This window comes from Enhydra lutris, unplaced genomic scaffold (genome assembly GCF_002288905.1).
Source record: "Enhydra lutris kenyoni isolate GAN:26980312 unplaced genomic scaffold, ASM228890v2 scaffoldscaffold22, whole genome shotgun sequence".
Classification (NCBI taxonomy): Eukaryota; Metazoa; Chordata; class Mammalia; order Carnivora; family Mustelidae; genus Enhydra; species Enhydra lutris.
The window spans coordinates 43,228,945-43,243,038 of record NW_019154106.1 but is presented as its reverse complement, the minus strand read 5'-3'; the positions used below and the strand labels follow the sequence as shown (position 1 = coordinate 43,243,038).

The 14,094-nt window shown below is 36.7% G+C and overlaps 1 protein-coding gene across 5 annotated transcripts in view; it reads right to left on the bottom strand.

Annotated features, from left to right (window-relative positions):
- LOC111149639 (SRY-box 6) overlaps positions 1 to 14,094 on the bottom strand; it is a 655,543-nt gene that overhangs the window by 155,003 nt on the left and 486,446 nt on the right. For 3 of the 5 annotated variants that reach the window (XM_022506831.1, XM_022506832.1, XM_022506833.1), the window contains one exon: positions 8,033 to 8,112. In XM_022506831.1, coding sequence (XP_022362539.1) covers positions 8,033 to 8,112 — 80 coding nt within the window. Of the gene's footprint in view, positions 1 to 6,403; positions 6,527 to 8,032; positions 8,113 to 14,094 lie in introns of all 5 variants that reach the window. The other 2 variants (XM_022506829.1, XM_022506830.1) reach the window with 1 other exon arrangement.

Genomic DNA, 14,094 nt, shown 5'->3' with positions numbered 1-14,094 from the left:
GTTTCATGGATGTATACTTATCTCCAAACTCATCCAATTGTATACAATAAATATGTGTGGCTTTTTGTATGTCAATCGTATCTCAATAAGGTGACATTTTTATAAAAAATTCTTTTGTCCTACTCAGTCTGTTCTGTTACCTGACATGTCAAAATATTTCATCATCTCTTTTTCTGATTTAAATTTCCTAAATGTTGTATATCCTGACTTACTGTATGATTGGAAAGTGAAGTGAAACATTTTTGAAAACACAAGAATGTCTTGTTTTCAAACCTTGCAATATATCCTTATCACACTATCTCTCTGATTTCCAAGGTAGCCCCTAATAACATATAAATACACAGATATGTAATATGTGATACCAACCAAACAATACCTTGAAACTCCAGTTTGGTAAAAAGAGGAATAAAAATATGTGTCACTATTTTAGAAACCATTGCATATTACAGGTTGTCTATTTAAATACAAGTATTCACACATCGGGGCTCCCTGTTGAATAGATTAATTAGTGAGCCTGGAGTTAAATGAATATTGGTAGAAATCTTACATTAGGCAAGATTGAGGTCTGTGCTAGTTTTATAATTCCAAGGTACTGGCCTCCTAGTAAACCATCTCTGTGAGTACACGTGAGGATCCCATCAATCACATAACTTAAATACAGTGATTAACAGGGCTTATATGTGAGAAGAGCCATACTCTCTCAACTTTGAGGTATTACCTTAAAACATACAGAAAATCAAATTTCTAAAAGAAAATCCAGTTTACCCAATGCTTTAATTTGTGGGTAGATATAACCTTACTCTGTTTCATTGAATACAAGTCTGATTTCCAAATACTAGGAAATGCCTTCATATTTTGCACCCTTCTCTGATCTGCCTATATTTCTTTAACCTCCATCAGGATTCACTTGGTACCTGCTGTTTTTCCTAAGAAGCATACCTAGAAATAAAAAAAGTTCTTTATATGAAATAGTGCCTCCCTAAACACAGGGCAACTGACAAAATATATTAAAAAAAAAAAAATGTTTTCAAAGCAACATGGGTCCCAGATAACCACCAAAGATGATATTCATTAATTCATTCATTTTACCACTGTGCCAGGCAATGCTGGGAATTCAACAGTAAACAAAAGAGACAAAATTCCTGAATGCAGTAACTTACATTCTAGTGGATTAGAGCTGCCCTTCAGAAGCACTTCAGGCAACAAAGGTAGAGTAGAATTGACAGCTTATTGGATGTTGGGAAGTTTTTTCCTATTTTGATGGGTTTTTTTGTTTGTGTTTGTTTTTGTTTTTGTTTTTTAAATCTGAAACATGCCTCCTCACTCCACTTACTATTCACAACAACCCTTAAAATGATTATTATTCACCTTTTATGATAAAAAAAAAAAAAGGCAATCTGAGAACACCATAGGACAACATGACAAGTAACAGTGGAAACTCAAATCGAAGATTCTGATTCCAAAGTGGAGTTCATTAGTCCACAGCTCATCTAATCCCAGTCATAATGGTACTCCCAAGTTCCATCTCACTCTTAAAGTCAGGGGTAAGAGAAGGCTGATTAAGGGGAAAAAAGCATTTCTCCTCAAAGCACAGCCCCATGGTTGGCATCCTCAAAACAAGCTTTGAATCAGTGCATTCCTTTTTCTCCATTGGAAAGCTAGTAATAGGTCACTCTAATCAACTCTTTATTCAACTCTCTATTAGAAATGATAACCTCCCAAGCCTACCCAGCAAAGCCTAACTCGCCCTCTCATTCCTCTACAGCACTGAGGCATGTTTACAACTGCAAACAAGAAAACAGGGTATGAGCCAGAGAGCATCTAAATACAACATCATAAAGATTCGGGCTGGAAGTGAAATAGAATTAGAACATTCTCTATGTTGATGGGTACTTCTTCACTTTCCATTTGTAGCATGAAAATTGACAATATCATTTAAATAAAATATGTGTTTGCATTTACTTCTGCAAAAATTTCAATTGTTCTCCTCCATCTTTGCAAACTTGGCAAGACTTTAATAGTTTCATTTAAGAGTAACTTATGATTGATAGGTTTTCCTAGTGTTTTAAGGCTCTAATTATACTCCTTTTCCTCAAATCTCCCCTAAAGTACACATAGGGGCCATCGAATAAAGGCAAAAATCTACTTATATTGATATCTAAAAATTTTCATATTTAATTCCTTTAATTTTAGGTTACTATCCATACTATCATTATAAGAACTTGTCTGTTAAAATATGTTCCAACTAAAGCTTGGTAGGCTTTGAATGCTCGATAAAAATCATTCTCTGAAGCTAATGAAGACAGAAACTCTGCCTGTAACAATATTAAGTTTGTTTTCTCTGGTGATTCAGAGAAGTGAGCAATCTGTCAGTAATACATTGAGTGAAATTACTTGTCTTGTAGGAATAACTGCTGACAGTCACTTTATCTCAGGGCTGACCCAAACATCTCCCTGCTGACAAACAAATTACTATGTCTAACTTTGAAAAGGTAACTAGCTTGTTTTTAATTTTGATTGGTCTTTCAGAGTCTCCTGTACATAAACTCAGTCCCATCCTTCATTGTATTAAAAAAAAAAAAAAAAAAAAAGCCACAAAAAGTGTTTTGCAGGGGCGGGGGGGCAGGTTTGAATTAATGTGAAAGAAAAAAAACAGGAAGGAAAGAAAAACTCTATCATTTGGCACTAAGAGAAAGAACTGCAATTGCTTCTCTCCAAGACTGTTATACAGATAAAACTGGTAAGTGTGTCTACCCAACATTAAGACTGGCAGTGCCGCCAGTGACTTACTGGGTGAGTGAACACATTACTGAGACAGTATTGTAGGAATTAATTTTCTTCAATAAAGTGATTTTTAAGGCTCATATATTTCACAATCTAAACATATGTCACTGTTTCATAAACAAAATAAATGGATTAAAATAATACATTACCAATATGCTGACATGCGGAGATATTTTAATTAGAAATTCTTAAGCTGTGTGATATTTAACTGCTGTATTTGCTAAAGAGAAGCATGCATCATTTAATAAGAAAGCATGAGACAGGTGTATCACTTTGCATGCTATGGTACCAGATTGTATTTAATATAAGCTACATCTATGAAGCAACAGTACTCCCAGTTACAAACAAAACAAAGCAAAACAAAATTACTTTTAGGGAGCTATCGTATTGAAAGTCACCCCATAAAATGAATTGATACATTGAAACTTTTTCAATTTAAAAAAGAGAGAAGTTACTCAGAGCTTAGTTTCTGAGACAATATTTCTTCAGAAACAATTTAACATCTTAGCTATTTCAAGGCCATATTTACATGACTGCCTCATTATACTGGTCCCCCTTCCTTAACATTCTTTCTGATGTACTTGAAGGACCAATGCTAACATAGCTGAGGAAAGCAAATGGCAAGTGGTCCTGAAATTTATACGGTAGAGAATTGGAATAAGTAGCAATATAATATATTGTTTACTATAGCAAGTGCCCTCTGTTCTCTAAAGGTCAAAAGCACTGTAACCTTAGAGTTACAGTTTCTGATTGTTCCCAGGGTTAAATACATTATCAAAATTAATGGTTCAAGCCCCTCAACCTTCAGATATATGAGTATTCATGCCTCCATCTGCTGAACTGTTCAACTAAAAATAGCATTCTTTGGCCTTCTCTCTCCTAATATTGTGCCCCTGAGGCAGAGAAAACCATGCCTTAGATCAGCACAGAGCAACAAGGCTTTCCTGTATCTTGCTTATTTTAAAGAAAGAAAGAACTTGAGTACACTAATGTAAGAAGGGTCTTTGCTCTTTATATAACTTTTTTTCCTACTTGATAACAAAATCTCAGGCTTTCAAGGTAGAACTATTAATGCTGTTAAGATTTATCCAGGCTCATTAATGTGAGAAATCACAACCTTCGAGGAACAAATGAACTGAAACATCAGGTAAAGAGGACCAGTTCCAAGCAATGTGGCCGGGTGCAGATGAAGGTGGTGAGGTAGGGTGATGGCGGCACGTACATGTTGTGGGCTTTTCTTCCAAAGAATTTCTGTTTAGAAGTAAAACCAGTTAACATAATTGTAATGCTTCTGTAGTGTCAATGGTCTACCATGATCATGACTGCTAACAGAGCTGTGACATTTTAGCTTGTCAAAGGAGGGAATAATTAGAAAAGAGAGCGGGTTTTAAAATTGATAAAGCAAGATATTATTAAATTTTCTCTCTACTTTTACTTACGATTTCAAATGTGAGTGTCTGTTGTAGCTCAGACTTGTATGTCTACTGTGCTTTCCATAGACATCCCCATAAACATCGGATGCTCATACCAGGAAAGTTTGGGAAACCTGCCTTTCAAACAAGGTCAAGGTCTTTTCTAAGCAGTGTACCATATAAGCAAACAGCAAAGGTTTCCTGACTTGCAAAAAAAAAAAAAAAAAAAAAAAAAAAAAAAAAAAAAAAAGTGCAAAAAAATGAAAGCAAGAAAACAGGAAGAATTAACAAAAACCCAGGAAACTTTCAAATGGGCCTAACCTTAAAATGCAAAATCTGAGGAGTCCCTCGCTAACTGGCTCTCTTTTTATCCTAATGTGAGTGACAGACATGGGGCATATGCTTGCTTCTAGATCAGCAGCACTGCTACAGAACTATGCAGATCTGGCACTCCCAGAGATGACATCAGACTTTCCAGAAACCCAAGAGAAGTCAGATTTGGCAGCATCAGGGGTCCGTGATGGTGGCAGGAAGAGAAGTCAAGCTACATGAAAAATTAGTCAGAGAAGTGATTGGGTAGAAAACTGCCGATGGAAAAAGGTGGATGGGAGCGATCTCAACACCTCAAGAGAAAATAAAAGTCTGAGAGAGGAAGTCTTGATTGTGAGCCAAGACCACCTGCTTTCACATTCGTCCAAGCACTTAAACATTTAACAAACTATCTGTCCTGAGTGGGGAAGCTCGCTAACTGGCATCACACAGAAAGTGTTGTCCCTCACATGCAGTTATCTCTACATTTTAGCAATCCTAGGCATGGCAGATCTTCAGAATGTCCAGAAATACGGTACCTTCTCTGCAGCCAAAAGAAAGCCTTACATAAGAAATCCCCTCTTGCTGTCTAGAAGACAGTAGATACTCTGACAGTATATGCCTGGTCATGTCTGGGTGGGAAGCCCCTGTATAACTTATATCAAAGTGACAGGGAAAGAGGGAGGCAGGCAGCAAGCTCTGAACTCTTCCTTAGGCTACTTCCAAGCTGGCTTTTGATCTTGTCCTCTTTTTTCTTCTTAGGACTGAGTTTTCTCTATTATTTTTCAAAAATACAGATTCAAAAGCAGTGTAGGAAATAATATCAGAGGGATACTCTATTGATTATACAGTATTTGATATGTATAGACTGCCAAGCCAATAGGATATGAATGAATATACAGCTTTGCTTGATATAATAATACTTTCTTTCTTTTTTTCTTTTCTTTTCTTTCTTCCTTTCTTTCTTTCAAGTTGAGTTTCCCATCCTAGGTTTGAACATAACATTTAGTATTAAATCTAACCCAGAAAATTAAAGTATGTTTCAGTCTGAGGTAGCCTGTCTCCATTTTTTTTTTTTTTTTTTTGGTGATTCAGCAGATAGCTGGCAGCCCTTCAGTAGCTAATAGTCCTGGAGAGGGACTCCAGTGATATGAGAGAGAAATCAAGCATGAAATTAGAGAGATGAGGACTAGACCCCTATAGAAGAAAAGGGCTTGGTTTTCAAAAGAGCCATAAAAGCTATCTTCTCCCAAGTGGTAAGAATATCCCACAAAAACAACAAAGAGCTTTAGTGGACATTAAATATGAAAGGGATACTATAGACATTCACGGGGCAACAAGCAACCAGTCAGGCCCAGGCACTGGGCCCTACCTCAGCCAGAGAAAACAAAATTCAGAAACCTGAATCGGACAGTTAGAAATCCTGGGTACTAATTCTGACTCCAGGAATATTGTGCATCCTTGTTCTCTCTGAACCTCCAGTGTTTTGCCTATATAAGCAGAATTATATTTATCAACTTTGCAGGGTTGTTATATGGACAAATGAGATCTTTTTAAAAATGTTATGTGTTTATAGACATTATACAGCACTATATACAAAAGGAGAAAGAGAGTCAGGGAAAAGGATGGTTCTGAAGATGGTTCCTTGTAAAGAATTTGCCTCAATATACAGCATTAAACAACCTAAGTCATTAGGGGCATTGGCTTGAGGCTTGCCGCCTTCTATGAAAGAAAAGGAGCAAAAATGAGCCTCCTTAGGAATGAGAAGAAGGGAAAGGTCATATTTTAGCGTTTAGGTCGAATGTTTGCCACTTTAAGGAAAAAAAAAAAAAAAGCCTAGAATATGACTGAACAATCCAGTCCCCCACCCAATGAAGCACCAATGGAAGCATTCATACCTCAATCTGTTTGTGGTTGTAAGAGTGGCCACCACCATGTTCAAAGGTGTCCAAACTCCTGCCAAAACGGTCACTTAGGCCCTTTAGCCTTGGGTTAATTTGTGGGTGGGAGACATGACCCTTCTGTTTAGTAGCATATTCAGAAAAAAAAAAAAAAAAAAGACAAAACATACTGTCAGAACTCATGAAACAGAACATATGTTTCTAAATCCAGGGTACTGACCACACCAAAGAATAGAAAGTAGAAGGCTGAGCGCCCAGACACTTTCACAGAAACTTGGTTATAGGATCAAGCAATGGTACTGGTTTCATACTTCTGCCTCTGACTCGAGAAGACACTCTAGCATAGCAATACGGAGAAGGAGACACAGAGTAGGTTTATTATGAGGGAGGTTTCTTTTAGATTTCTTTTAGATTTTTCCAACTGCAGTGAGTTCCAGTGTTAGCAGTGGGGAAGGTGAAGTTTTGGAAGAGAGGCAGGGTTGCTGCTCCTGTTAGGCAAAATGTCTAGCTCTGCTCGGCAGTCTATAGTGGGTAACATTGTCCCGGCTTTCTGGATGAGGCTTATAACAAAAACTCAGAGTATTGCAAAAATTATTTATTTGCAGCCCCAATTGAAAAGACTCACAATGATGTTTTTTCATGGTAAAATATTTGCACATTTCTTATAATCAAGCCGTAGAGGGAATAGCAAAGAAGAAAAAAAAAAAAAATGCCTAGCCAGATGCTATTCCCTTGTAAAAGAAAACTCAAAAATAATCACAGTAAATTGTAAGAATACAAAACTATCTTTAAACTTCCCACTGTGTTGAAATTCAAGTTCTTCACTGTCACATATTTTCTAACTGTTTGAATACTGAAGGTTTAACCATTATTTTAATGATACTATCTTTCTGTTTTTGTTAAAATACATATTCATATTAAAAGTCAATTTCTCATTAAAATGTCAGTGCTAGAAGGATATAAAGATCACCTGGTCTTATTATAAACCTCTCACTTTACCATGAAGAAGATAAGGTACAAATGATTCTTTTATCCAGCCTCCAAAACACTTTCTCCCCCATTTTCACCTCATAAGTACAGAACCCTAATCCAGAATGTGGTGGGATGCCATGCCTGGACTTCTGGCATGGCATGAAGCTGAAGATGAGAATGAGGGTACATATATTCCAGAACAATATATTGACATTTTACCAAACAGTTAAGGTAATTTGGTGATAACAACTCCTAGTCTATAAGCTGCAAGAAGGAAAATGCCCAACATTGTTTTCTATTTTGATGTTTATGTGTAAAAGATCATCTGAACATAAATGGAGACATGGATGGAAAAGGGATAAGGAAAAAGCGATCACATCCAATAGTAGCAGCCAGCAATAAAAATGTAAAACCAATAACTCACCCGACAGAAAATATAGAGTATTAAGTCATACTACCATTTTTCCCTTAAAAATACTGAAATTGGCAGTTTTCTCTTCTATTTTCAGTATGGTAAGCACACAAGGTGTTAATCCTTCTAGGCTACGCTTAAAAATTATTTAACATTCAGGCCATTATTTAGCATACAGCTGGTTAGCAGTTTTCCACTAAAGAACTGGCTGGTATCCCACATTTTTTTCTTCTGGCACTTACCTGGAGCTGTAAAGGGCTGAGTCCAGAAGTAGCAGCAGCTGCCATTGTTGATGAAATGAACTGTACAGGGTAGTTATCACCTGTCGGAAAGAACAATGCATACAGGTTTAGACAATGCACAGGGAATCGCAGCAGACAAGTACAAACATGGTCCTTGGATCGCCTGAGCTTTACAACATTGCTCGAAGCCCAAACATCTGCAGAAACAAAAGGCTCAGTTGGGCACAGACTTGCAGTGCTGCCTTGGAACTTTTTGTTAACAGATAGCTGGTAGGCAAACTGGCAAAACATGAATGTGATGTTAAAAAAATTAAATGTGCAATTCAAGCATGTTCACTCCATTACAAATCTTGTAATACATCATTTTTTTAAGAGTAAAAAAAATATCTTAAAGCCAGGCTGACACTCAGTTCACTGAGAATGTATTAAGGTTTTTATGTTGGAACAACAAAAAAGTTTTGGCTTGGTAGGCAAAGCAGAGTATTAGAGTCCAAAAAGATTATGAGCTATTGACTGTCCATAACCCTAAACTTTCTTTTATAAAAAACAAAGAAAAGATTTTAAAAATGCAACCTCTTCAATTTGATAGGGGCGAGAAGGGAGCTAATCTTATCTGCCAACATTCTGGGAAATGCCTGGTATCTCCGCCAGAGTGGAAACCATAGTTTTCTGGATTAACTTCTGGTGGAACCTAGTAGAGAATCAGGCACACAAGGTGCTTCCCACTTATTCTTTGAATGATTTGGTTCAACAGTCACACATATTACACGGGATATCTGCTGCATTAAACATCTGATAGAGACTGAGCATGCTTCAGCAGACATCGATGCTGTATCCTCACGTCTGCCTCTATACCACGATGAAACATGGGAATGGAGAACCTTCTGTGACCCGAGAACACAGGCCGCGTGCGGCGACATGAAGATCCAAGAGAAAGTCATGAGGAACATATTGTGATAGTGGTGACGGAAATCAAAATTAGTACTCGTGGATAAATTACACAATATCAGTGATTTAATGGAGTATCACTTTGGCTGCAGCTACTTATTTAAAGTCGGTGTTATGTACTATCTCTAGGCTATATTTTAATAGGATGTTCCTCCACACATTTTTGACATTTATAATAATCATGCTGTTTTGCATGAACTTTTCCACACTGAAAGCTGGATGTTATAATGAAGAGACAGTGTAGAAAGAATCACAGCAATAAAGGTAGTCAATTGGAAAGCAGTAAAATCTCTTTTTTTTTTCTGTGCGGACACTAATACCTGGAGCCTCTGTGGTACCCCCCAGTTCCTTGGAGCTCATCGGGCTTGCCACACCAAGGGCGCCTCAGCTGGCCCAATGTAAATGTTAAGTTGCTTTCACTTTTAACAAATTGTTAGCTTCTAATCGACACAGTCTCTTTGCATCATATCCATAATACCTCATCAGACCATTGAGCACAGTGTGTGCTTGCACACAGTCCAGTAACAATTGGCTTCTGATTGCATACGGAGCACTGCGACAACGCACTCACTAACACTAGATTGTGTTGGTCTCCTATGGAGTAATGTTCAAAATATCTGATCTTGTTTTTCCCCTTCCATGAGGTTGATTTCGGTTTGCAGGGCTACATGAGCTTTTTAAAAAGGATAACTAGGCCAAATTATTTTTTATAGTAAATGACTGCCGCTTTATGCTTAAATAATTTGGCTGATCTTCTTGATATTTAAACAAAATTATCTGAAGAAAGAATACCCCAATCCAAGTCAAATAGTATGTCTTTGGTTGATATCTTATCAGGTTAAAAAGAATCACAAAACGATACTGAATTAATGATGCTTCAAAAATAGGGGAAAAAAATCACCATTCCAACCATCAACATGGACTGCCTCCCGGAACATTTTAGAGCTGTTCTTTCTTTAAATATCATGCATTATTCATACTAACTCTAAACCACAACCCCCCTCCCTGTAAGTTTAATACCAGTGCTTTATTTGTACTAAAACATTTTTCATGTCAAACATATTTAAAAAAATCAAACTCTAAAAGAACTCCCTGGGGCACTCCTTTTTTCATAGCTGTCATGCTTCTATGCTATGAAATGGCTGATTTTTTTTTTTTTTTATAGTTTTTGGCTTGCCAGTTAACTTATTACTATCTCTACCACACCCGGTAGTACTCTCCAGCTCACCTGCTGGCTACAAACAGCTTTCTTTCCACTGCTGACATGCATATTTTTTAAATGTTCTTAACCTTTCTGCTGGTAGAATCTGTGTATCGGAATACAATCTTTTGAAAGCTGTTTCTTCAGAACATATCACTGAATCAATACTCAAAGTAAAAATGAATACATTAAAGCAACAGCATATATTACAGAGAATGATTAGAAGAAAGGGAGAAGGGAAAGGCAGGAGAGGAAGAGAAGAGTGAAGAAAAGAACAGGGTTAAAAGTAGCACAGAAAAATGTTAAGAGGGAGGCGGATTTCAGGTATTGCGAGTTTTAATTTTTTAATAACAAAGTTATGTGCTTCACCCCCCCCCTCCCCTTTAATTTTCTCTTTGTAAGAGTTGGTCAAGTACAAGTTCTCAGTGGCTGACTTGGCAAGAAATCAGTCAACATGTTGTAGCAATTTTTTTCAAATTTGTCTCTGGATTTGAAATGCTTGCGTGAGGATCCATTCTTTCTAAATTTGTACAAAGGAAGATGAAGCCTGTTGGAACAGGCTGGCTTTAGGCACTGCTGTAATCTGGCCCTTGCTACTTCTAGTGTAAAAAGACAACCTCCAAAAGCCAATTTGGGAAATAATGCCCATTCTGTAAATTCATCTTTCCAGGCTTCTAGATTTTCCAACTGACTATTTTTAACTGAAGATTACAAAACAAATACAAAACACGATTTAAAACCTATGGAAAATTTGCCTGACATTAGTTTCACTTGTCACAATAGGTAACATTCCTTTGGAACCAAAACAGCTGTACAGCAAGAGTCTCTGAATGAGAGAAGTAACTTTTTCTCATTTTCAAGAAAAGTGAAAAGTAGTCAGAACTTAGTAAAACTTAAACACAGGAGAAGGAGGAACTTGTACTAAGAACCTAGGACCCATTAGACTCGGGCTACCTCCTGCCGGAATACTCCTAAGTGTCTGTAGTTCAAATATCAATTTCATTTTTATTAAAAAGTAAAAAATCTCATGGCTAAAAATCTGTCCATTTCCTTTGATTCTTCAGAAAGACAAGGGACTGGATTGTAATCTCCTGGGATACTAACTTCAGAATTAACCTACTGAGGAAATCATTTAGAGAGGCTGCAAGGAGTAGAGAAATAAAAATACATTAACCTAGGAAACAGGATTCAATGACTTTTCAGTAACTGGTTCAAAATCTCACACTTCATTTTCTACCCTCTAAAATGGAATCAAAATATACTACATATCCCTAACTATCTCACAGATTATTGTGTGGTGGCATCACAGGATAATGGTAAATTATCTGAATTGCCAAACAACTTATGGGTAGACCCCACTTTTATAAGTTATCCTCATTCTTGCTACAATATGGAAATATTTCATTCACAACCACCAGTACAGACTCGGACTGCCACTTTGCTTCTTGCCTGGATGTCTGCATCGAGAATAGCAAAATGTTACAATCCCTCTATATCCTGAAACAATGTTGTAATCAATCTGAATTTATCTTTATGAGGCATCACACTGCAGAAAAAGTTAGCAGGTAATGAATGACACATTTAGAATCCTAAAAATAAAATTAAACTTTCAATTTGTTCTGGGGACGATTGGACAAATAAACAAAACAAAACAAAACCCTGGCGGGGTGCCTGGATGGCTCAGTGGGTTAAAGCCTCTGCCTTTGGCTCTGGATATGATCCCAGGGTCCTGGGATCGAGCCCCACATCAGGCTCTCTGTCTGGCGGGGAGCCTGCTTCCTCCTCTCTCTCTGCCTGCCTCTCTGCCTACTTGTGATCTCTGTCTGTCAAATAAATAAATAAAATCTAAAAAACAAACAAACAAACAAACAAACAAACAAAAAAACCCTGGCAAGGATTAAAGTATATATTGCTGAGATCACCATGCTGTTACTTCTCTTGCTAAATTTCTCCTCTAGGGACGGCTGGGTGGCTCAGTCAGTTAAGTGTCAGCCTTCAGCTTAGGTCATGATCCCGGAATCCTGGGATTGAGTCCTGCATTGGGCTCCTTGCTCAGCAGGGAGTCTACTTCTCCCTCTGCCTGCTGCTCCCCCTGTTTGTGTTCTCTCTCTCTCTCTGACAAATAATAAAATATTTAATAAATAAAAAAATAAATAAATTTCTCTATTCATCCAGGAGCAGATCAATGATAAGAAAAGTCTTGATCCCAGGGCATTCTCTAAGAGCATTTGCATTGCTTATCATACCTTTAAAGAAGATAAGAATCAAGGATCAATCTTAATTTCTTCATTTATTTCATAGATACATCCAGACTGTTGCCCAATCATATGGAAATCCATGGTATTTGTCAAAAAAGCAACTAAATAAGTGAATGTGGATAAACTGATATAAATCCATCCATTACAGGGCACCTGGGTGGCACAGTCTGTTAAGTGTCCGACTCTTGATTTCCTCTCAGGTCATGATCTCAGGATCATGAAATAGAGCCCCATGTTGGGTTCTGTGCTCAGCACGGGGTCTGCTTGGGATTCTCTCTCTCTCTCCTGCTGCCCACTCATGCTCTCTCTCTCTCTCTCTGTCAAATGAATAAATAAATCTTTTAAAAAAAAATCCCTCTATTATAAGAAATCAAAAAACATTAACTCAAAGTTCATGCCTTAACATAGCTCATCGATGATATAGCTTTTGTATGTGATAGAGGACAGAGTTAAAGTAATCTTGATCTCCAGAAAACTAGGTTAGTTTATGTGGCTGTGCATATTTTCTTCCTGGACCTCAAAAATTACTAATCTAAAGAACCTCCGAAAAACTGCTTTGATTTCAAGTAGATAAATTTAATTATTCAAGTATTCCAGTAACAGTGGTTACAAACCTCAGCTTTATGTATTCTGGAAGATGCAGAAATAGCTAGCATTATAAGATGAATCCACCTTGGATGAATCCATACATATAAATCACATATTTTCCACAGCAATAAAGAGCTAGATTTTCTTAATATCATACACACTTAAACCATGTCACCAAGGATATAAAATATTAAATCAGAGAACTTCATTCTGAATTCTATCTCCACTAATTTCTAGATGGGAAAGCTTACAAAATTTAATCAACTTCTTTGACTATTCATATCTTTTTTCTTTTAACAAAATAGATATAATGTCACCTATCTCTTAGAGCTGTAAAGAATATTAAATACAAATATATATGTACATATATATTTACATATACATATGCACACATATGTACACGCCCAACATATAGATGCAAATAAATGCTACTCAGTGAATGCTAACTGAAACAAAGGAATTCAAAAGAACCACTGAGTAACCATTTATACCAAAAAAATTACACAATCTAGAAGAAATGGACAAATTTCTTAAAACACGTAAATTACCTAAACTGGCTCAAGAAAAAATTGAAAATTTCAAAAGACCTATAACAAGTAAAGAGATTGGATCAGCAAACAAAACTTCTCAACAAAGAAAGGTCCTGGAGCAGATGGTTTTGCCAATAAGTTCTCCTGAATACTTAAGACAAATTAACACTAGGGGCACTTGGGTGGCTTAGTCAGTTAAACATCTGACTCTTGATTTCAACTCAAGTCATAATCTCAGGGTTATGAGATAGAGCCCAAGATTCTCTCCCTCCCCCATCTCTAAAAATAAATAAATAAATAAATAAATAAATAAATAAATTTTTAAAAAGAAAAATTAATACTAATTCTTCCCAAAACTTTCAAAAAAATTGGAGAGGAAATACTTCGTAACTATAAAATAGTGAGGTCAATATTACTTTGATAGCAAAGTCAGAAAAACCCATCACAGGAATGAAAATTACAGATCAACATCTTTTATGAATACAGATGTAAAACCCTCAACAAAATATTAGTATATTGAATCCAACAGCATATTAA